This window comes from Dama dama, chromosome 20 (genome assembly GCF_033118175.1).
Source record: "Dama dama isolate Ldn47 chromosome 20, ASM3311817v1, whole genome shotgun sequence".
Lineage (NCBI taxonomy): Eukaryota > Metazoa > Chordata > Mammalia > Artiodactyla > Cervidae > Dama > Dama dama.
In genome coordinates, this window is record NC_083700.1 from 34,208,439 (window position 1) to 34,232,092 (window position 23,654).

A 23,654-nucleotide genomic window follows, 5' to 3' on the forward strand; every position below is an offset into this window, starting at 1 on the left:
TACTCAGTGCCAGACTAAACAGTCCTGAGGGGAAGAAGGCGAGGATGCTAAGGCCCTGGGGACCTTCAACCCCAGTCTGACACAAGCTATCTGTTTGTGCAATAAGCATCTGTTAAATGGCTACTAGGGTGTAATTTGACAAGAGAGTGGACTTGTAAAACACTCAGACCTGGATCCAAATCCAGACTCTGCCACTTACCAGCTGTTGTCACCTTGGCCAAGTTTTAAGTTTCTCTAAGAAAAAAAAGAAGATATTTACACCTAGCTCATGAGGTTGTCGTAGGGTTGAATGAGTTGCATTTTTATAGAGTGCTTCATGCGTACTAGGTAGTTGATCAGTGAAAACTGTTCAACCTTTTTTGCAGCACTGAATAAAGGAGAGAAATAGACCATGCCATGTTTCCTGAAACCCTTCTATGACTTCCTCTGCCTTAATCATCCTGCAGGCCTGCCAGGACGCTTTCCAGGCTAGGACAGTCCACCTTGCTCCCTCAGCATTCTAGCATCCAGGGGGGAAGTTCCTGGTCAGCCCCCTTCCCAGAAACTGGACCAGGAAACCATGGAACAAGAGTGTTGCTCTGGTAAAGGGTACCTTCACCGGGGGCTGGGGGGACTTGCCAGGAAATGTGGGCTCTTTCTCCAGGGCTGCCCCGCAGCTGACCTGGGCCTCAGGCTGCCCAGCCACTGCTCACCCCCTAAGAACTTTAGCTCCTCATTCAGGGGGTCATCAGACACCCACCCAGGCCCTGCCCAGACCCCAGTCCCACCCCCACCAACCCCTTCCTTGTCATGGCTTGCAGTCTGCATGAGGTTAACCTCAGCTTCTTCCTGGTTGCCTCTGATTCACTTTCCTGGCTCTGGCCGGATAATGGTTTGGGGTTTGGCTGGGCCCTTCTGCTTGTGTACTCAAAGCCAGAGTTCCTGACCCTGCTGCTAACAGACACCCGCTGCATCCCTGGGCCATTCCCCTCTCTGTTTCCCACCTGTCCTGCCTTTTAGCCAAAAATCCCTGAGCTACAAGGTATCTGAATCTTCACCCTGGCAGGAAGTGCCTGGCTCTGCTGCCTTCTGCTGAGTACAGCCAGGCTCTGGCAGCATCCTGGGTCCCCAGTGCCTGCCCAGAGAGGGGCTGTGTTTGGCCTGGGCACCATGGGACCAGCTGGCAGCACAGCATCGGAACATGCTTTATCTGAGGGCAGCCTTTGGAGTCCACAAGGTGCTTTGCGGTTCGTCTCTGCATTTGAACCTCAGATCAGGTATTTTGTTTTTCCTTTGCAAAATCATGTCTGACTCCGCGACTCCATGGACTGTAGCTTACCAGACTGCTCTGTCCATGGGATTCTCCAGGCAAGAATACTGCAGTGGATTGCCATTTCCTTCTCCAGGGGATCTTCCTGATCCAGGGCTCACATCCACGTCTCCCGCGTTGGCAGGCAGATTCTTTACCACTGAGCCACCCGGGAAGCCCCAGATCCGGTTTATCTGGCTTGTATTCTTAAACCAGTTCTAAAGATGAGGAGAAACCTGAGGTCAAAGAGATTAAATACTGCCCCAAGTTCACACAGTTAGGTAGGAAGAGATCCAAGCCAATGGCCTGAGTTCTTTGGCTCTGAATCTGAAGTTGATAGTGTTCCACAGATACAACTGAAGCAGTGCCTGCAGCACATGAAGCCCAGGGAAGGCCTACTGAGATTTCTGGATATCTCCCGGGGCCTCCAGAAAGGAAAGTGAAGGACAGGGGCATTTGTTTGTTTATTTGCCAACTCTGGCTTAAAGACCTTGAAATATGCATTCTATCTGCTGCACAGGGATCAGTTAGGGTTTTAACTGCCTCATCTCCAGCAGAAGCTGGGGACACCTGCTGAAAATATCTCTTCTGCTAGTGAGTTGTAGTCATTAGAAATACATTCCATTTGGCTAATACCAGGAAAGCCCCTAGAAAAGGTCACCATTAAATCTGGCCAGAATTTACCTTACTATACTTTTGTTCATGCATTCAGTATTAGCTGTTTGACGCACATCTATTGAGCACCCACTGTGTGCCAGATACTCTCAGGCACTAGGATGCAAGGAAGGATGCAGCACAGTTCCTGTCATGGCCAGTGGCCTGGTGGGACAAATAGACAGGCCCTCAGTCTGTGGGAGCACAGGGGAGAAGGGAATTGAGCCAGGGTGGGCCTCCGGGATATGGGTCAGGCTGGGAAGGCTTCTCCGAGGAGGTGACTTCTAAGTTGGGACTTGAAGGAAAAAAGCATGAATAAGTTTCTTCAAAAATCTTTTCTGAGGAGCTTTGGATAGAAAGGGAAGAGTTAGCTTAAGAGAAATGATGAGAGACAGTGTGGTAGTGGGGACTTGGGACACAGAGAGATGTAACTGAGTTGCCTGGATACTTGGTCTCTGGTATGTTCGCTTGGTGCCCATTCTTACCCTAAAACCTTGGTTTCCTAAGTCCGGGGACCCAAGCTTTCACGCAGTGCTGTCCAATGTGATTTTGGAGATGATACGAATGCTCTGTTTCTGTGTTATCCAACATGGTAGACACATGTGGCTATTCAAATTTGAAGTGTGGCTAGTACTACAAAAAAACTGAATGTTTGCTTTTATTTCAGTTTAATTAATTTAAACCCAAATAACCATCACATCACATAATGCAGCTCTACATGCTTCTGATTCTAAATCACATGTGAATCCCTTGAAATGTCTTGGAAAGCTTTAGAAGCCTGGTGCCTGAGATTCCAATTTCGTTGATCTAGGATGGGACTTTGGTACCAGTCTTTTTGGAAACAACCCAAGTGAGTTTCAGGAGAGCCAGGGTTGAGAACCATTGATTCAATACTCTTAGCAGTGGGGAGGCTCCCCCCCGCCCCCGCCGCCTTGCCCCAGCCTTGCCAGGGGTGTGTATTTGGGCTCTGCTGGGCCTTCAGTCACTCTGGACCTTCCCAGCACCCTGCTGTCCCTGAAAGGCTGCATCCTTGGTCTCCTCTCCAGAAGGAAGCTCAGGACTTAGGGCCACTCACGAAACTTGCTGGCTCTCTTTCCTCCTGCCAACTTCACCTTGTTCCCCGTCCACAGACAGGGCTCATTCACGTCATAGCCTGCTAGGACCTGGACAGTAGAGCTCAGTGGTCAAGGAGCCTCATCTTTACAGGGCCCTCGGGCCCTTGGACAGAGCCCAACCAGCCGTTTTCCTGGGCTGGGCTAGGCTGTGCTGGGGCAGAGGCTGGTGGCCAGGCATGAGGTTTGGCTGGTTTTTGTCCGTTTTTCCTCCTAAACGGATATGCAGATGAATGTGTTTGGGACAGCGATAATGCAGGAGGTTTTAGTAACAAGAATGGAACTTGGAGACAACCTTCCTTCCCCAAGTATTTTGAAAAATGCTTTCTGAGCTGGAGCTCCCCCAGTAGCTCCCGGCCACCCCCACCCCCCACCCCCCCATTTTTGCCATCCACACCCCAAAAGCAACTTTTTCCATGACTCACACATGGCAGCTTGTGCACTTCTTTTATTATTAAATATAAAAGCAGCTTCCTATTTTTTAAATAGATATTTAAATGACTTCATATAAAATAAATCAACCACTTCCAAGTATAAAAACAAAATCTCACAGTGTGTGAGCCAATGTTCCCTCTCGACTTTCTCAGAGAAAAGAAGGGTTCCTGTGCAGGCAGCCGGGTAGCCACCCAGAGGGGGTGCAGGGGCCCCTCCCACTCCTGGGTCACCAAGAGCGCACAGTTTCTGTGATGGGTTGGATTCGCTTTCTTGATCTTTAAAATACTATACGTTCAAGGGGTGGGGAGTGAGGGAGGAATGTTTTTTCTGTGGTTTTTTTTTTCTCCCTTCCACTTTTAAATACAGAGTTTTTAGTAACAAATATAGAGTCTGTGACTAGGAAAACGGGCCTCCTGGGGAAAGTTCTACACTGCCCATTCCTCAACTGATAGCAACAGGGCAGGCAGGGACCAAAGGACCCTCACTTTCAAGGGCAGGAAGGGAAGCTCATAGGCCCCGGTCCAGCGGCCAAGTCCAATAGGATCTCTTGGTGGCCGGCCCGGAGCAGCAGGAGAGGAGGGACACAGTAGCACAAAGGCTGAGGGCAGTCTACTGGCCTGTCACCTGACGCCCAGAACTCAGAATCGCAGCCACTGGCCAGTCCAGGGAGCTGAGGCCCTCAAGGCAGACCGGAAGCAGCTGCCTGGGCTCTCCGAGTCCCTCTCCCACCCTGGCTCACCTGGTTAGAGAGATGATGCTAGTGAGGGGTGGGACGAGAGCTGGAGGGGGTCACTGCCTCCCGGGCTCCTGACAGAGACACCGCTCAGCCCAGGTGTCTGCTGACAGCAGCCTTTGGACTGTGGTAGGAGCAGGGGCCTGGACAGGGAAAGAGGCCGGCCGGAGGGGATCAGGGGTGCCGACCCCTCGCCACACCTCAGGGGCAGGCCCTCAATTTCAAAGACCTATTTGCCATCAGAGATCACCCTGCAGTCTCTCTCTGTGTCAGTCCCTCCCCTCCTTTTCGCCCTCCCTTTAGTCATGTCCCTCTTGGGAATGTCAAAGTGCAAGATGCAGAAACCTGGGTGAACAACGCAGCCTAAAGACCAGCTCTGGCTGCTGGCCCCGGGAAACTCTCCCACCCTGATCCATCCCAGGCAGTCAGAGCCGGGTCAGCAGAAGGTCAGGGCTCAGGGGCTCCCTCAGTCGACAGGCGAGGCCGGCTCGGGCGCTCAGTGCAGGAAGCTGGGGAGAGGCTGGAGGAGGGGGAGGACGGACAGGTGTTTGCTCTCCAGGATGGATGGGGCAGGCTGTTCAGCAGGCAGGTTCAGTATTCACAGTGCGATGGTTTCCTTCAGAGGAGAGGCTCTGCACGGCCTCCTGGAGGAGCTCTGGCAGGCCCTGGGGGACGGCGGGGCAGAGGCCAGTGCCTGGTCTTGCCCTGGGCATCGCGAGCCAGGCCAGGCAGGTCCTGAGGGCCGGGTTGGCATCCCCTCTCTGCCTGGCTGCCGACAGAGGGCACGGAGGCAAGTGGAGGGTACAGACCCGCTCCGGGCGATCAGTGCAGACCAGCAGGCCCAGAGGCCTTCTCTTCCCGTCTTCTGGGCTACACGCCTTTACGGGAAATCCAACAACGCCGTCCCGCCCTGTGAATCTCATGCTTCTCTCTCTGGAGACAAGTCCCTGCTTGTCGGTACTGGGATCCCTTGGCGGCAGGCAGGTCCTCTGACACGAGGGCTCTTCCATTCCTCAGTGCCCACCCTGCTCTCCCATGTCCCGTGGGCCTCCAGGTCCCTAGAGGGGAATGGGCAGAGGACACAGCCCCTGAGGGACAGAGGGTCCCCAGCCGGGCTTGGCAGCCTTCCTTAAGCGGATGGGAGCCTCCAGGGCCCCTGATAAATATCAGCAGCGTTGGGGGCATCCTCCAGCCCTCTCTTAGTCAGTCCAGAGTCTGAGGGTCAAGGGCAGAGGAGCCCCAGCCTGGCTGCTCTGGTCTAGCCCTGCTCTCCCGAGTCCAGGAGCTCTCATGGTGGGCAGGCCACATTCCCGGGAGAATGGTTGGGGAGGGGTGGTGGTGGCCGTCCCCACAGTATCTCCTCCCATGGAGAGACTGTCCTGTGCGCCCATCTGTAGTGGAGAGAAAGAAAGGCTGTCAGCTGAGTGGGAGTCAAGGGAGGGGTCGCTGAGGACATGGGTGGGCGAGCTAGAGCGTTCCTGTGGGCTGCTGCAGACAGGACTTCCTCCCATCCTTTCCTTAGCCTTCCCCGCCACCCCAGACACCGCAAGGGCCCTGGGCAGCTTTCTCTGGCGGCAGCCCAAGCCGCTGGACAGACTGGCCTCACCTCCTACCTCCTCCTGGGGAACTAGGGACCACAGGGGAGGTAACAGGGCCTGGCAGAGGTCTGAGCAGAGTTGGGATGGGCGTTACTCAAGTGGAGGGGTCTACCAAGGAGGGAAGGGGGCACTTGAGTGTCCTTAGATGCACCCCCTACCCCAGGCAATACCATCTCACTATCTTTGGTCAAAAAAATCAAGAGCGAATCCTGGTAACTCTAGCCAAGAAGAGGATTTTCTCATTCCCACTCCACACCATTCATCACAGAGGTCATCACACACAATACTCAGGGCAGCAGGGCAGAGGTATCTGAAGGGAAAGAACTAGGGGCAGTTCCAGACAAGGAAACTCCCACCCTGCCATTTGGCCTGCTAAGCCCTGAGCAAGCCAGCCTCCTTCCGGATGGGCCAAGGGACTTGCCTCCCTGCATCACGCATAGGAGTCAGGGCCCTGCTGTCTCCCAGCCTTCCCCCATCCTTGTCTTCAGAACGCTTTGTTCCCAGAGCAGAAATCCCCTGGCTTCCATCCAACAGTTTGACTTTGGACCCTGTGCGGAGCTTCCCTCCCTGACTATCCCTGGGCCCTACCAGCAAAACCCGTGATGGATAAGGAGGAAAGATGGGACCATAGCTTCTGGCTCCCAGCCCATTCCCATGCTCTGGAAGGCAGGCGGGGAAGACCATAAACTGGACATGAGCCATGCTCGGTATGGCTGGGCCACAGGCCCTGCTGGGGCCAAAAGGGAAGAATAACCAAGTGGGCAGGCTCCAGCCCACTGCCCCTCTTTCTTGGTTCCTTGGAGTGGAGGGGTCAGGGTCCATATCTCCTTTCTGAGGGTCCCTCTCTTATACCTCTGCCTCTGTGTTTCCCCCTCTCATTAGGGCAGCAGTCTCAGTTGGCCCTAAGGCTCCTGCTGCCTGGCCTGGAGACCACTTTAGGGCAGGATCCAAGTAGGGGTCTGTATGTGGCCCTGGCCCTGGATCACTCTCTAAGTGAAATCTTCAGGGGAGGAAGAAGAAAGCTTGGGAGGGCCTGAGATTAGGCAGGCAGAAGGCCAAGGCCAAGGAGGGAGGTGGGCGACCAGTCAGAGGGTGGTACAGCATTGAGCCGTGAAGTCCCCAGGGACCTTGTTCCATCCTCTGCTTGCCAGTTCTGAGGGGTCTGCCTCATTCTTACAGCCCCGCCAGTGTCCCATCTGACCCATTTGAGTCCACCTTACCTACAAGGTGGACCCCGGGAAGTGTTATCTCTTTCACATGTGTTATATCTTAAAGAAAGAAAGAAAGTGAAGTTGCTTAGTCATGTCTGACTCTTTGCTACCGCATGGATTGTAGCCTACCAGGCTCCTCCGGCCATGGGATTCTCCAGGCAATAGTACTGGAGTGGGGTGCCATTTCCTTCTCCAGGGGATCTTCCCGACCCAGGGATCGAACCTGGGTCTCCCATATTGTAGGCAGACGCTTTTACTGTCTGATACTGTTCTCTAAATAGGCTCCCCTGGTTTTAAGCATTTGGCAGATACCCTATCTCTGTAGGAGTGGCCCAGACCTGTCATTCTACCCACTAGAAGGCCCTGAAGTGCTGGCTTGCATTTGGCATGGGTGTGACTAGAAACATGAATGGGCCAGCCTGCCAATCGGCAATTTAGGCAAGCAGCCAGCTAGCCAATCAGCTTTATCAATCAACTAGCTAGTTAGGCAGTGACTAGCTAGTTAGTTGGTCAGAGTCATCCATCCAGTTGGTCGGCCAGTCAGAATCAACTAGTTAGCTAGTTAACTGGTCAACCAGAAGGCTGGCCAGTTAGAGACAGCCAGCCAGGGTCAATCAGCCAGTCAGCCCTGAAGCTAATCAGTCAACATCTATTGAGTTCTCAGTATGAAGCATGAAGAGGCCCTCTCTGTTTAGGACTTAGGGTAGAAAAAAAAATGCAAAAAAAGTAGAAGACACAGTCCCTGTGCTTCAGGGGCTTACAGACTCCTTAAGGGTACTCATACGCATAAAGATTTTAAAATGTATGAAAATAAACAACATCCAAGGAAGTGCAAATCAATATAGCAAGTTAAATACAAAAAAGATGAGTAGGAACTAAAGGAGCAACCAGAGGATGATGGAGACCATCAGGAAGAGCTGATTCCTGCAGGCTGATTGTGGTTTGAGGGGAAGGAAGGGAGGAGGGCTGTGGAGTGCCTGGAATTGGGGCGCCAGGGGTGAGGAGTGATAAGAGTCACATGTTTATCAAATACATGGGTGAGGACAACAGAAGACACTCACTGATGTGCAGGAAACATGCTGGGAGGACTGTGAATACAGAATTAGGATTCAAAACAATTTCAGTTGGCTCAGGTGAGGGGCTGAAACCAACAAGGTGGTTTTTAACAAGGATGAATATAAATTCCTGCACACTGGTTAAAAAAAAAATTAAGTTCTCCAAGAACAGGATAGAGTCCACAGGTTTAGGGGAAATGGAACTAGGGGGTTCAATAGACCACAAGTTTAACATATGACAACAGAATGATATGGTGGTTAAAAAAACAAAACAAAAGAGCAATGCAGTCTTAATTGGTACAAATAGAAGAACACTGTCCATATCAAGGAAGGTAACAGTCCCTCTGAACTCTGAGCTGGTCAGATAATATCGGGGAGCACTATGTCTAGAGCTGAGAGTCACATTTTCAGAGGAACATTGACAAACGAGTGTGTCCAAAGGAGGATGACCAGGGTGGTGAGGGGTCTGAAAACCACATCATATAAGGAGTGTTTGAAGGTCTTGGCCACCCTTAGCCTAGAGAATTCTTAAAGGGGACATGGACACGTGAGTTTAAATATTGGAAGGCTCTCATGATGGGGAGGGGGCAGGAAGCCAATTACATTCAAATAAGGAAGGACTTCCCCACGGTGCTATTGGGACAGGGCAAGGAGCTTGCCTGTGGCTGAGAGTGTGTAACCAGAAGCAAGCTGACTCCCCATCAGGGATGCAGACAGGGGAGGCCTCTCTGCAGTGGGATTCTAGACCAAATGACCCCCGGGAGCCCTTCTAGGACCATGCTTCTATCGCTCCATGGATCTAAAAGCAGGGAGGCAGAAATGGTCTTGGTTGGGAGGAAGGCTCCAATCAGGGTGCACATAGAGAGGAAGCTGGCAAGAGATGTGTGTGAGGGGCTGCTGCTGGAGGAACTTGGGAGCCAAGCTGAGAATGTTGAGTTGAAGTGGTTGGTGATGCAGAGCTGCTGAAATTCCCCTGGAGGCTGAAGACTTTACACAAACAGTGTGGTTGCTTTGGGATGAAAGATGGCAGCAAAAGTCGAAGCTGGATGCAGAAATAGTAGCCTGATTCAGAATTAATAGTACCTGCCCTCAGGTGGAGGGAGTGAAGTCATGATAAGAGACCTGAGGACCCGGGGAGAAGAGGGTTGGCCAGACTTGGCGTTGGATAGAAAAGGGAGTAGGAGAGAGAGAGAAGGGAGTCTAGGGTGGGAGCCTCAGGGGAGTTGGTGGTACCACAAGCAAGTTAGGGTGAGTGGAAAATTTGGGTGTAACCAGTTTTAAGGAGTGGCGAGAGCTCCAGATCAGCGTCTTACCTTAGGATTCTGTCTATACTGGCAGCTCCTCCTGTCTGTCCTCTTCCTGGGTCAGGAGGCTGTGGGCAGAGCACAGGGCTGGTGTAAGACTTCAGCAGAGGCCAAGGAGTGAGGGAACCCCAAAACCCTCACCCCCATGCTCCAGCCCTCTCAGATTTGGGAGACCAGAACTGCCTAACCCTAAGAAGAAATTAGGAAAAATCCCAGATATCTAGGGAAGAAGAGATATGCTTCCTTCTCGCCACCCACCCCCCGCATCCTGTTCTGAGCTTCATTTCCTTAGAGCAAGCGGCAGAAAGTCTCCTCCAAATCTAGATGGAAAATAGATGCCAAGACAGCCCCCCCCCCACCCCGTGCCTACCAGAGCCCCCTCCCCCAAATTCTCACCTGCCCTCTGGTTGCTCCATGGGAGAATCCACCATCTGTGGCTCTCGATGGCTCTGGGGGCAGAAAAGAGCTGGCTCAGTGAGGAGCTGGGGGAGGGTGGGGGGCCGGGGCCCTATCCTCAGGCAGGGCTGCCCTGGGGCTCTATGAGCGAGCTGCCCAGGTCTTCCCTCAGCCAGAGGGCCAGAGGGCTTCCAGAGGCTGCTCCTATCCCGGGACTCCTTACCCTCCCCGCTCTGCATAGTCTCCAGGGATGCCCTGCCCTGCACAAGCATCACTTTCCTCCTCCGTCTCCTGTCTGGGTTCTCACCGCGCTGTAGCCCAGGAAGAATGTCTCCTACTTCTCTGCAGCGTCCCTCCGGCCGATTTTGAAGCCTGAGCCTTCCCCATTCTTGAAGAAACCCTCCACTTGCACCTCCCACCCTCTGTGCTCAATCAACTTCCTGTCTCTCAGAGTCTGAAGAACCCAGCCTGAACCCAAGTCGTCCCCTGCCCTGCTCCTGCGCCCAGGCTCTGCCCCACCCCACGAGCCGCCCTCCTCTCCCCCATGGGGCTCTTCTTACCCGCCGCCGCCGCCTGTAGAACAGGAGCCCGCCGACGGCCAGCAAGACCAGGATGATACTGGGCACCAGCAGGCGGAAGACAAAACCAGGGAGCTGGGGGTCGGAGGCTTCCTTGTGCTGCCTCTCATGGCCTGCGTCAGTCAAAGGAACGGAGTTAAAACGGGCCGGGGGCCTGGCCGCCCCCTCACTTGCTTTTCCTCCTTTCAGCTCTGCGGGACTCCTCCGGTCCCTGGTGCTCCTCCTGCCTTCCAGCTCCCCAAGGGACAGCACGTGGCCCCCGGAATGGCTTCTGGGGAGCTTTGGCTGAGAAGAGGGGGCGGAGGGACTGCTGAGGCCTTTCGTGCGCAGTGCTGGGGTCTTGGCCAAGCCTGGCTCCTGGTGGTTTCTGGGCGAGGCAGAGGGACCGTCTGTCTTCTCAGATGTGTGACTCCAGGCCTCCGTGGGTCTCATGGGGCCCAGTGTGGGCAGGTGTGTGCTAGTTGCATCCGCAAGCCGCAGCCCCTTTCCTGATCCAGAGAGTGCTGAAGATGCTGGGAGGATGTGACTGGGGCTGGCAGGCTCTGTCTGGATCCTGCGTCCTCCCAGACCGTAGGAGGAAAACTCTGCCCCTTGGGGCATAGGACCCTCACTAGCCTCTCCAGAGGCCTCTTCCAGGGCCATGTTAGCACCCAGCAGAGAGTCAAGAATGTCTTCCATCCCAGTGACAGGGGCTCCAACCGAAGGGCCAGGCTGAGGAGAATCTCCAGTGGGGTGGCCCTCAACGCGTGGAGTCTCTGGCGACTCAAAGGTCTGGCAGGTGCTCCTGGGTGGTCGCTGCTTGGCACTGCCCGGGTCCACTGTGCGAAGGGCCTGCTCTTTGGGCAAGAGGGAGCTGCCGTCTGTTGCCTCAGAGTCAGCCCAGGTCAAGCCAGCCATAGGGGCTGTGGAGGGGGTAGGGAACTGCTGAGGGGAGACAGAGGCCAGGTCACTGCTAGGGGTGGCTTTGGGGTACAGGCAGTTGCAATCAGGCTTGGTCACCACATCTGAAAGAACCACAGAGAGAAGGAGAGAGAAGGATGGGGAGGAGATAGAGTCACCAGCATCCAGCACAGCTTTCCCAGAGGGATGGAGAGGGGGTGTGGGTCTGGGGGGTCCCCTCAGGCCCTAACTCAGCCCTGGGGCTGAGGTGAGGACAGGACTGGAGCCAATGCTCATGACACAGGCTTTAGACAGGAAAGGAACAAACTGCAAGAAAAGAGCAAAGAGTGGGGTTTAGACACACAGGTTGGGGGATGGGGTCAGGGAAGACCAGAAAACTGCCCTTTCTGGAGATCCAGCTGGCCAGATGCCAAGCCAGGGGTGACAATAGCCAGCCAAGATGTTGAGTAGTGGCCTCCAACACAAGACACCCTCAAGCCCCCAAGACACTGTTGGTTGGAAAGCCGCAAGGTCAGGGAGGGGCGGTTCATGCACAGCAGGGGGCTACGCAGCCACGACCACAGGCGGGAGCAGGCTGGGGCTGGCATGTGGCCAAGGCTTGAGGCCTTGGGGTTGAAGCGACGAGACTGGACTTGGCCATTGGCAGGCCGCAGGGCCTCAGCCCTTGCCTCGGGGAGCAGGGTTGAATGTAGGCGGGTACATTGGCACAGGACGCAGAGACGAGGACAATGCAGGGTACATGTGTGCGTAGCTGGGCCAGCGCTGCCCGGGTTTGAATGATGCTCAGACTTCAAATCCAATCTTGTCCCTTGAGGGGACACTCAAGGCATCCTGGGGACTTCTGGAGCCAGGCTATCCTGGTGATTCACAGCAGGGCTCCTGGAGCAAGCCCTGACTCCCGGATGGAACCTCTGCTGTGTCCACGGAACCCCCCATACGTTCAGCCAGCCTGCAGAGCCAGTGGGAAAGCTGCCATGCCTACAGGGCTCTCTGAGAGGGCCCCCTTTTCCACGCCCTGGTCTCACAGCCACCAGCTTGATCCTTCTTGATGCCTCAACATGCAGACATACGTAGGCGTGCATGCACACACATGTCGGAAAAGACATGTGCCTAGGACCACTCAGAGGTACACGAAGCCACAGACGTACACAAAACAAGCACGTCTACACACACAGGAGCACGAGTAGCAGCCAGGCTGCCTCCCAGGGGTCCCTCCAGCCCGATGTGTCACCGCCCCCCCCAACCCGATGCACCTCTGTTCCACTCACCCTGCCCCAGCCCCACACTTGCTGGCCCCTTCCAGCATGCTTACCATGGCTGGAGCATTTAGCAAAGCTGTTGTTGCAGTTCTTGCTGAAAACGTTCCAATCCTTTTTAAGGAGATTTTTTGTTTCATTAAAGACATTCTTGATTTTCTCCAGCAACTGGAGAGGCGTCTCATGGAATGTTCGGACACAAGCCTGGAAGGAGAGCAGAGCCCCCTTGATGAGAATAAGCACTGGTCCCATGTCTGTAGCTTCTTTGTCACACTCCCTTGGCCTTTCTCACATCCGTCTTCTTTTTCTCTTGTTTTCTCCCTGCCCTCTACCCCTGTTTGTAGGACCCCTATGTCCTGAGGTGGTGAGATTTATCATTTATTCATGGCTCCATTTAGCACATAGTTATGTGCCAGGCATATGGTAACTACCTGGGAATCGTGTAACGAATGAGAGAGAGGTGGTCCCTGGCGAAGTTGGACATTGAGTCCATCAGGTCACCAGCATTGTTACAAGTGCAGTGAGTCCTAAGAAGAATTATCTGAGTGTGTTTAACAAGGGGAACTAAATGAGGACTTGGGAGAATCCCCAAGGAACTGACTAAAAGATGAGCAAGAGTTAACAAGGAAAGGAGGTGGGGTTGGAGAGAGCTGTCCAGGTGGTGGGAATAGACTGTGCAAGAACGAACCTGAAATGTTAAAAGATGAAGAAGAAGGCTAGAGTAGGCACAGCCATCTAGGAGGAGAGTGGCCAGAGATGCAGCGGAGGGAGGTCAGCAAGGACCAGGTCCTGTGGGGCCTTGTTGGCCTTGTCAAGATCCTTAACCTTATCCACAGAGCAAAGAAAACTTCTGGGGCATGTTGGGGAGGTGGGTGGAGCCTAAGACCCTAATCCTTTAGAAAGAGCATCCTTTGTGTGAGGAGAAAGGCCTGGAGGAGGCCATGGGGCTGTGGATCCTTCTCTGGCATTGGTGTATCTTGACAGGAGAGCCCAGACTGCCCCAGTCCGGTCTGCTGAGCTGCTATTTTCTCTTCTGCTCATGGGACCTAAGCTCCCCATGCCCACTGGGGCTCTGAGAACATCACACTCCAGGTTTTCCTCCCTCCCCTTGAGCTGCTCCATCTCAGTCTCCTTACTAGGCTGCCCACCTCCACTTGACTTCCACAGGCTGGCATTCCACTCGCCCCCAGACACTGTGCCCATGGCTTCATCGCATCTATAGCCCGCCTGCTGATGAACCTGAGTCCTTCCTTAAACTGAGCTGCACAGGGAAGAACTATGGGCTTTACTAGGCACTGAAGTTCTTGAAAGCACCACTGGATGCCCAGGGGCTGTGCACAGTAGGTCCTCAGTAAATGTTTATCAGATAAAGGAGAGAGGAATGCAGGAATGGGAAGCCCCGGGCTTGGCTTCATTACTCACCAACTCAGCAACACTGGCCAAACGAACTTTCCAGCTTGGGCTCATCTCCTCATTTGTCGAATCAAAACGACAATCCCTGCCTGCCTCCCTGACAAGGCAACTGTAAGGAAGAGGTGAGCTCTCTTCCTCTTGTCTTTCTTACAAAATATCTGTGCTCTTCATACCTCACCTCATACATCACAGTGAAAACAAGGACAGAATGTCCTGGTGTCTACCTGTCTCAACAGAGGCAGTGGCTTTTCACCTCCCGAGCTCTGAATCCCTCCCCTGCCAGCTCCTCAGGAGACCTGCTCCTCTAGCTTCACCTGCTCCCCACCTCCCAGCATCCCTGCAATGTGCAGGGCAGGTGGCTTGCTAAAATACAAGATTCCAAGGCCCACCCACAGACCTAGTGAATCAGACTTTCTAGGGGTACATACTGGGAATTTGCATTTAAAAGTTTTTGTGTTTTTTTTTTTTACTAGAAGTTATTTGAGTTTTTATTTGTTTAAAAGGAAAGGTGCTTTGGAACTGGAAATTTTTAAATGAAGACTTCCTTTTGCTTTTATTATTATTATTAGCCACACCATGCAGCATGTAGGATCTTAGTTCCCTGAACAGGGATCAAACCCACACCCCTTGAAGTAGAAGTGTGAGTCCTAACCACTGGACCACCAGGGAAGTCCAGGAATCTGAATTTTAAACAAGCTCCACAGATGATTCTTATGAACCTCAACCCAGGAAAACCACAGATCTAATACTTCTCCTATTTAAAAATATTTCCTCTCTCCATCCCACCCTCCCTCCAGCTAGCTCTCTTTTTCTACATTTTTTTTGAGCCAGGTTCTTCCACAGTGCTGTCTCCACTTCCTCACTCTCTGTCCACTTGCTCTGGCACCTGCCTCCAACATCCACATTGCCAAATCCACCAGACACTTTTCAGCGCTTCTCCTGCTTGACGTCTCAAACCCCGGTTGATAAAGGTGACTACTCTTCCCATCCTGAAACGCTCTTTGACATGGGCTCGGTGATCCCACGCTCTCCTGGGTTTCCTCCCACCCCTTATGCAGCTCTTCAGTCTCCTTGCCAGGCCCCCTTCCTGTGCCCAACTTCTAAATAAATGCTGAGATTGCTGGGCCTGTTTCTCTTCTCACAGTTGGCAATGTTATGAAGACCCCTAGCTTCACAGATGACCTTCAGACCGACACTGCTTCTGCCTGTCAATCACCAGCCAAACTCCAGACTCGTACACCCAGCGACCTACTCAACATCTCCATTCAGTCATTTCACAAACATCTCAAGCATAGTGTGCCCCAGCCTGAAACTCCTGCCCTTCCCCCAAACCTGCTCTGTCCCACTTCAGCATCACCAGAACTCTATGGGCTGCAGACAAAACCATTGTCATTCTTCTCTTCCCTCAGCGCCACATGGCCAATGCGTTACCAAATCCCCTGGCCCTTTCTCTAAACTCAGAAGGTGTCCCCTGGCCTTACCTTCACTGCACAAACCTAGTCCAAGCCGCCTGGACTTGCACCTCCTGCTGGCTGCCCAGCCTCCATCCCTGATCCCTACACACCCTTCCCAGCATAGCAGCCAGAATGGTCTCACAGTGCAAGTTAGACTAGGTCCCTTGGAGAAGGAAATGGCAACCCACTCCAGTACTATTGCCTGGAAAGTCCCATGGATGGAGGAGCCTGGTAGGCTACAGTCCATGGGATTGCAAAGAGTCGGACACGACTGAGCAACTTCACTCATTCACACTTTAAACAAAATCCCACATTTTTTAGACCCAGCTGATCTGGGTCACCCAGCTGGGAGACCCAGGCTCCCACCTCCGTGGCTCTCTTGCCTTCACTCCCAGGCCTTGGCCATGCCAACCACGTTGGGAGGGCCTGAATGTGTGTGCTCCCGCTCACTTAGGGCTCTGTGCCCAGCGTTCTCTATTCTGGAACACTCTGACCACTTTTCATGCTTCCTAACTCTTACTCATCTTTGAACCCCAAGTGAATATCTTTTTACTCAGAAGCCTTCCCTGTCTCTTCTTCCTCACTGCCTTTTAAATCCGAGTCCCATTTCTCTCTTCTGGAGCCCCACATACTTCTTCCTGGCTCTCTCCCTCACCTCCTCTGGTCTTCACTTTCTGGTTTGCTTTCTGCAATGCAGTTATTGCCACTTTACTTCTACTTTATTTACGTATTTTGTTAACTGTCTCACCACCCTCACATCTAAGCTCCATGAATGTGGGGAATTTTGTCTGATCACAGCTGTTCCCCAGAGTCTAGAACAACATCTGGTACACAATAGACACTCATTGATTCTTTGTTGGATGAACAAATAGTCCTCATGGGTTAAAATTCTATCTACTTGTGTCATTGTTTGTCTAGTGACTGCCACCCTCACTTAACTATAAGCTCCCAGAGGCTGGGAACCATGCAGTTCCTGCTCATGAGGAACATCAGCAAGGCCTAGTACGGTCCCGCCTGCACAGTGAGTCCTCCGCAAAGGTTTGTGGAAGGAATACGCGAGTGAGAGCACAAGTGAGCAAGGACCTGGGGTGAGGCCAGTGAGCATCTCTGTGCTTACAGGCAGGGGTGGTACCACTGCAGCTGCCCTCTGCCCTCTCTCCCTCAGTGCTCCCAGCTCCAGGACCCTCCTACCTTGTCCTGCTCCTCATAGTCCATGGTGAAGCAGCTCTTCAGCCTCAGAGAGAGTTCCTGGAGCTGGACAATGACTTTGGCATTGGGGGTGTTGTCTTTGAAGCGCATGGTATCCTCCATTATGTCTTGCACCAGGAGAAATGCCTTCTTAAGGTAGCACACGGGATCATCCTGGAAAGTAACAACCTGGAGTTTATGACCTGGCTGATGCCACTCAGGAGCCCAGGCTCTGTGCTGGATGCCCCCCTCTCAGACAGACTGCCCGACCACTGCTCCTGAGGAGAGGACCATCCACTCCAGAAGACGGAGAACACTGCCCTCAGCTGGCTTTCACTCTCCCTTGTTGGGATCTGACACTACTGGGGATTGCCTTCCCTACTGATTCCCTTTCCTAGAGGGAAGGAAATGTGGACTCTGACCAGAGTAGTGCTTGGATTTCTGAAAGGTGAGCTCAGATTGAAGGTGCATAGGTAGGGTGGGTTCTGAGGAACTTCTCTTTTTCTGTCTCTGACCCTCTTTTGGCTTGCTTTCACAAGAAGCACTTTACCATATGGCTCCTTCTAATCTTCCCAGCCACAGGGGTACTGGAGACTACCCCAGGGTCCAAAGAACAATCTTAGTGTTTTGTCTCCCTAAAAAGATGGTGGATGCCTCAATGAAGACTCTGCTTTAGCTCTGTATTCCTAGTCCCTGGTCCGATAGGTTCCTTGTAGTAAATGCTTGGTGAGGTGGGAGTGAGCAAGTGAGTGGAACACTGAGGTTACTCCTTGGGCTGTAAGATTTGTCTCCAGTGCTAATGGAAGTATGTGTGGGTCAGGTGTGCAGAAGCTCAGAGATGGGAGCAAACCCTGGTCATGATGGTGATTTTGTATAAGGCAAGAAGATGAATAGATGTGGCATAAAAGCTGGGGTGGGGACAGCTGGAAAGGCATTACAGGCATCAGAAGGAGCATGTGCAGAGGCTTGGAGGCAGGAAGGAACACAGAAAGGGGGTAGTGGGTTGGGCTGTGTGATGGGGACTGGAACTTGTAAACCCAGGCTAGACAACCAAGGCTTTCCCCTGGAGTGAGGGGGTCTCCAGGTTCAGGAAAGGCAGTGAAGATAAGTTGTGGTTCAGAGAGCTCCCCCAAGTGGTGGGATGAGGAGTGCACAGGAGGAGAGGAGGCCATTTAGGAGGTTCTTGAAATTGTCCAAACAACTGATGGGGTGGGGCCCCAGAACCCAGAGATGCTGAGGAACCAGCATCACTCGGTATCTGGTTGGGCATGGGATAAGGAGGAAAAGGGAAAGGGCTGGACTGATCCCCTTGGTTGCTGGTCTGGCTGATAGATGGAGATGACGTCCTTAAGCAAACCATGTGACCCAGAAGAAGTATTGGTTTGCCTTAGGCCTTACAGTCTGCCTTCCTGGGTTCAAATCAGGCCTCCACTTCTGAGCTATGCCCTCTCCCCTGACCTTTCATAAACAAGATGAGTGAACCACATAGTCGGGATCAAAAGTGCCTGACACATTGTAAGTCCTTGACATGTGCCAAGCCAGGAGAAGGGCACAGCAGGGGACTTGAGCCTAGGACCCTGACCAACCCTGGACCCTGGCACCCCAGACTTGGGCACCCTGGGGTCCTCACACACATACCCTGAGCACCTCTAGGATTTCTCCTGCCCACATACACCCACACTGGTAAGTGCATACATATAGGCCCATGGGTTTTATAAACAGCCATAACTCACCAACTGCTCCTGGTCTACAAACTCGAAGGAAATTTGGCACGAGGTCTCCATCTGACTGTCAATCTGTAAGAGAGAGCAGGCTAGTGGTGGCAGGTGTCTGCAGTTCCACTGAGCTTGCCTAAGAATGGGGACTAGAGTTTCTGGGGTTTGATCCTCATCCATTTCCCCCAACCATATGTGAGAAGACAGAGCTAAGGTTAGGGGAAGACCTGTGACTTTCATATGGCCAGGGGAGGGATGGAGAAGAACAAGAAGCCTCGGTCTTGTACCTCCTACTTTATGAAGTCTGACAGATGCCAGTTTGTTATAAGGAAGAACTGTCTAATACAACATAGGGGACATAATCTCCTGTGGGAGGTAGTGAGCTCCCTGTCCTGGAAGGAATTTAAGCAGAGGTTAGACAAGCTCTAGGAATTCAGGATATATACAGACTGGGGCTAGATGCCCTTACAGCCCCTGCTGCCCTTCAGAGCTGTGGTTCTGTGATTCTGAGCCTCAAAGAATGCAGCAATTCTTAGTCTACTTTGTATTGCTACAGCAGCTACATACAGGAGGAAAAGCATAGCGGGTAAGAGAGACAAGAGGCCAGCCCACAGGCCCCAAACTAAAGGCCCTGGAGCTGACCTTAGCCAGAGGGGCTCCACCCTGCCTTCCTGGCCAGAGGGATGGCAAATTCTGTTCTGAGCGGGACAGCAGCCATGACAGCAACCTGATTCTGCTTGGCTGAACCACACTAGGAATTGTTGACATCTATGCTGGCCTGATGAAGGTGAGGCATGGGCTCCTTCAAGGCCCGGGTGAGCAGGCCATCCCAGCCCCAGGGTTCGGGCAAGAGCCAGGGAAGTGTCGGGGTAGGGCTGGGAGTCAGCTGGGAGCCTCCCTTCCAAACCTGGCTGAGGCCCTGGTGCCAGGCTGGCAGCACATCTGGGAGTCCAGGAGCTAGAGGCAACATTTGGACACAGAAGGCAGACTGGGCTGGCTCCTGAAGGGAAGCATCCCATTAAGGGAGAGCAGGCTTTACAAGCCTTTTCAGAGTCCTTGATGGACATTCTAGGCCATAGTTAGCCCAGGCAACCAGCTAGAAGCCCACCCTGTCCCCCGCCTGCAGGAGAGCTGGAAAGGGCTTCAGGATTGGGGATGGGGGTGGGGTCAGAGGCATTGACCTTTAGAAGGTCAATGAGAAGAACATTCGTGGAGCTACTGGGAGCCACAAGCCACATCCTGCACGGCCGTCCTCCTCTGCCTACAACCCCTCTCTTTGGCTCTGTTCCCTGCCTCCGTTTCCCCAGTGGGGAGAACCTGGGGTAGGCAGGACCACACACTCACCAGTTGCTGCAGGAACAGCAGGTGTCCGTTCCCAATCATGTGGCTACAGTTCTCCGACACCTTCTCGGTAGCAACACTGCTCACCAGGAGACAGGCCAGCAGCAGCAGCAGAGGGCCCAGCCATGTCTGTGATAGAGAGGGCATCATTTTCCCCCAGCTTTCTCACACTCCCCAGGAACCACCCTGCCCTGCTGAGGATGGAAAAACAAGGACTTCAGACTTACAGTGCTACAGGCTCGGCCTCTCATCCCAGAATACACCATTCCCAAAGCCACCTTCCTCAAGATTTCCTAAGAACCACGCACAACCCTGCTCTCCCTTGATAACAACCCAAATGTCATCTCCTCCAAGAAGCTTTCCCAGATTAACCCAGGCCAAGCCATTCTACACACTGAACTTCTAATGAGGACATGGGAGTTGTGCCTACCAGTCTAAATGCCAGTCACACAGGAAACTCCTCTAATGCAGGACTTGCTTCTACCCATTATTCTGACTCTGTAACATCAAACACTGAGCCAGGCATCTTGGGAGCTGCCCACTCCTCTCAAGTTCATGTTCCTACACTGGCTGGCTTCCACACTTGGAGCCAGAGACATCTCTCTGGGCCCAGCCCTTCCTGCTACCTGATTCCACTCATGTCTGGCTCTGCTAATGGAAAAACCAGGGGCCCAAACTCAGTTTCACTGGGAACCTATCCCGCATCACAGACCTTTGGAGCCCTGGGGCTGTGTGTCAAAAAGAGCCCAACTGATTAATCAGAGGCAGCAGTGCCAACTCTAGACCATCCCTGGCTGGCACCTGCCTATCGGAGCTCCATCAGGCTCTGCATCCAGCCTGACAGCTCTTATCGTTGCAAGAACATTTTCTGAGATCTCTCCCCTCTTTTAGCAACCCCTGAGCCAGTAGCTGCTTGTCCCCAGAGTGATGGACGAGCTCCTGACACCCTGTCTTTCCACTTCCTTCCTCCTTGCCAAAGTCCGCTTAGCCCTCTTCCTGGCTCTAGGTACCCGCTTCTCCAGCCAGAGGCAGAGAAAGACCCTTGGGCTGTCTCTCTCCAGATGGATGTCACCTCCTGGCAGGTCTGGGGAAATGCTGTCAAGGTGGGGTGTGGGTTGGTACCTTCCTGGGTTCTGGGCTCTGCCTTTTAATTCAGATGCTCAGACAAATAGTGCAAACAAATAGCACACTGGAGGCTGTGAAACAGCCCACAACATGCTGATTTACATACAACTAAAAGCCTAAAATGTTTGTCAGCTCTTACCAGGGAGGAGAAGCCCTGGCTGGGCTCCAGGTAGGTTGCAGGGAGGAGGGGCCACAGTAAGACCTTCAAACATGGGGGAGGGGGGTGGATGGGTTGGTGGGGAGGTGGAGGGGGAGAGGGGGAGTTGATGGCAGAGAGAGGAGGGGAAAGGGGGGCCTGGAGGAAAGAGGCTCAGGATGGCCCAGTGCTGATTAGCACCAGGGTCTGGTGAGGGTCCTGGTCTGACCTGGGAGAGGGAGACTGTGGAAGAGGGAGAAGAGTCATGGAGGGAGCACTGGGCTCTGTTGAGGAGGGAGCTCTGGGTGGGAATGGCTGTGCCAGCCCTCAGGAGCCTGCAGTTCAGGTCCCACGGGAGGAAACTGGGCCATGCAGAAGGTATGTCTCTGCCCCAGGCTGGTTGCCCCTGAGGCTTCAAGCCTCAGGTGTCAGTGGTTTGGAGGAAAGGGCCCATGGGGAGGGGATGCTCAGGAAGACAGCCTTGCCACTGACAGTTTAAGATATTGATGTTCAAGGGCAGCCAGGAGGGGGCAATGCTTAACCCCAAGGGCTGCCTGGTTTCTGAGGTTATTTCAGGCATCAGTGTGGGGAGTGTACAGCCACCATGTGGGAGGCTGACTTTGAAGGTGGCCAAAGGGGACCACCCCTGCACCTGGGGCCTTGACTTGGCCTCAGAGGAGGAGCTGGACAGGTACCCAAGGGTTAACACTCTAGCTCACGCCTGGCTGGGCTGGCTCTTCTCCCCCCTCCTTTCTTCTTCCCACCCACCAGCTTTGGCCTCTGGGGCAGCCCTAGGAGTCTCTGCTTCAGGCTCAGAGAGACTCTGGGACATCTCAGCCCAGCCACCCATCCTCACCTGCTTCTCACCCTGTACCAAATTCCCCGATAAAACAGTCCCTGAAGAGACCTTAGCATGAGTGGACCCTCAGGCTGCCCCTGTCTAAAATCAGCCTCTTTCCTTCCACATTTACCTTCCTCCTCTTTCCTCACCATTTCTCACTTCCAGCCCCTATTTGTCTTGTTGCCCGTCACCTCACCCTTCCTGACTTCCCCTCCTAACCCCAATCTCATCTCTCTCAGCTGGCTCTTCCTCCTCGTGGAAGGGCTGGTCCCTATCACCCTACTTGCAACCTCCCTCATCCTCTGAATATTTTCCTGTTTCTCTCGCTGCCCACCCCCTACACCAGGTTTCTCCTCTAGAATTCCTCAGAGGCCAACCCACTGGGAGACCACTTACTGTTCATTAATGGAGTCGCTCTGCACCATCTAGCAGCTGCCCCAGCTAAGCCCATGGTTAGGGCAGGGCAGTGGTGAACAGCCCGCAGCCCCTGTCCACAGTTCTGCAACCCCAAACCTTCCTTCCACCTCCTCTACCATCATCAAGTCCAGGAGCTACCCGACTGACTGAATCTGAATCTGCAGGAAGATCCAGAGCCGGCACCAGGCAACTCTGGTACCCCCCATCCCCCACAAAACGGACTTGATCCAGCCACCCAAATGCCCAACAGCTCCTGTCTGTGAGCTGGAACAAGTAGTGGCTTGCCCGGGCTCCTTCCTTCTGCCTTGCATTCTATAAGCTGGATGGTACCTGAACTTTCCCCATTCAGAAGCACCCACTCCCCAGCAGGACCTAGAAGCATGCGTATGGCCCGTGTGGAATGCCCCCTGGGCAGGCGCCACCCTCAGGCGCACAGCCATTCCGCCTGTCCCTTGGCGGTGGAGAGAGTCTAGGACGGAGCTACTGCCCCTTGACTGCAAACCCCTCTCCTTTGCCCGCAGGTGGCTCTGCGTGCTTCTCCCTGCAATGGGCTAAGCAGTCTGCCCTTCCCCAAAGAGGTGCCGCAGCCCCAGGAGCAGCTGCAGGGCCGCCTCTGGTCCCAGCCCCAGCGCAAAAGGGGCCTCGCGCAGTCGGCGTGCAAATATGGGCCCGGTGCCGGGGGGACGGAAGAGCCTCCGCAGTCGGCGCGCGCTGGGGCAGTGGGCTCCGAGGAGCCGCGCCGCGCCGCCAAGCTCCAGTCCCAGCCCGGCCCGGGCCCGGCGCCGCGGCGATCGCTTACCGTGGGAGGGCAGCGCCCGGCGGCGCCCCGCGCGGTCATACGGGCAGCTGGGTCCCGGCCGGGCGCGTCGGCCGCCCTCGCTCTGCTGCTCGCTGCCTTGATCGCTGGCCGCTGCAGAGTCCGCGCCCTGGCCGAGGGCCGCGCTGCTGACCCGGGAGTGTAGAGGGACCCGCGGCGGCGCGCGGAGCACCCAGACAAACTTTCACTTTCCCCTAGCCGGGCTCCACTGGCCAGCTCCTCGGCACAGCCTTTTAAGCGGACTTGTGAGGCATGTGGTTTATGGGAAATCACCTTGGCCAGGCGCCAGACACACAGACACACGCACACACACAGGCGCGGGCGCACTGACACAGACACACACACTGCGGAGGCCCACTGAACGCCTCCCCGCCCCCACCCAGCGGGCCGGTCTTCTCCGTTCGTCTTCAGTCGCCCTGCGTGCTGCGCTCAAAGCCAAAGCCTTCAAGAAAGCAACGCGGGCTCCGCCGCCTCCCGCCCTCCAGCGCGCGTATTTTGGACAGAGCCTGGTCTTTCCTTCCGCGCTCTCCAGGCGGATCCGGTGCGCGCGCTCTCTCTCTCTCTTTCTAATATTTGTCTCGAGGGACTTTCCCTCTGGGTCTGAAAATTCCCAAATCTGAGCAGGAAATGGCTTGAGAGCAGGGGCAAATACTGGAGACCGGGGCCTCCCCGACTGCGCTTGCTGCG

General features: G+C 54.1%; 1 protein-coding gene across 2 annotated transcripts; it reads right to left on the reverse strand.

Annotated features, from left to right (window-relative positions):
* Positions 1-3,484: 3,484 nt before the first annotated feature.
* Positions 3,485-23,354, reverse strand: CSF1 (colony stimulating factor 1). 2 transcript variants are annotated; one of them, XM_061121204.1, is made up of 9 exons: positions 22,950-23,354; positions 19,635-19,760; positions 18,309-18,371; positions 16,579-16,749; positions 12,577-12,724; positions 10,347-11,368; positions 9,787-9,839; positions 9,400-9,458; positions 3,485-5,613 (listed from the first exon to the last, which is right to left on the reverse strand). In XM_061121204.1, the coding sequence occupies exons 1-8, from the start codon at positions 22,986-22,988 to the stop codon at positions 9,413-9,415; spliced, it is 1,668 nt and encodes a 555-aa protein (XP_060977187.1). In that variant the 5' UTR covers positions 22,989-23,354; the 3' UTR covers positions 3,485-5,613; positions 9,400-9,412. The 2 variants fall into 2 exon arrangements, with proteins under 2 accessions (XP_060977187.1, XP_060977188.1); XM_061121205.1 differs by having other exon boundaries at positions 10,347-10,477; positions 22,950-23,309.
* Positions 23,355-23,654: the final 300 nt, after the last annotated feature.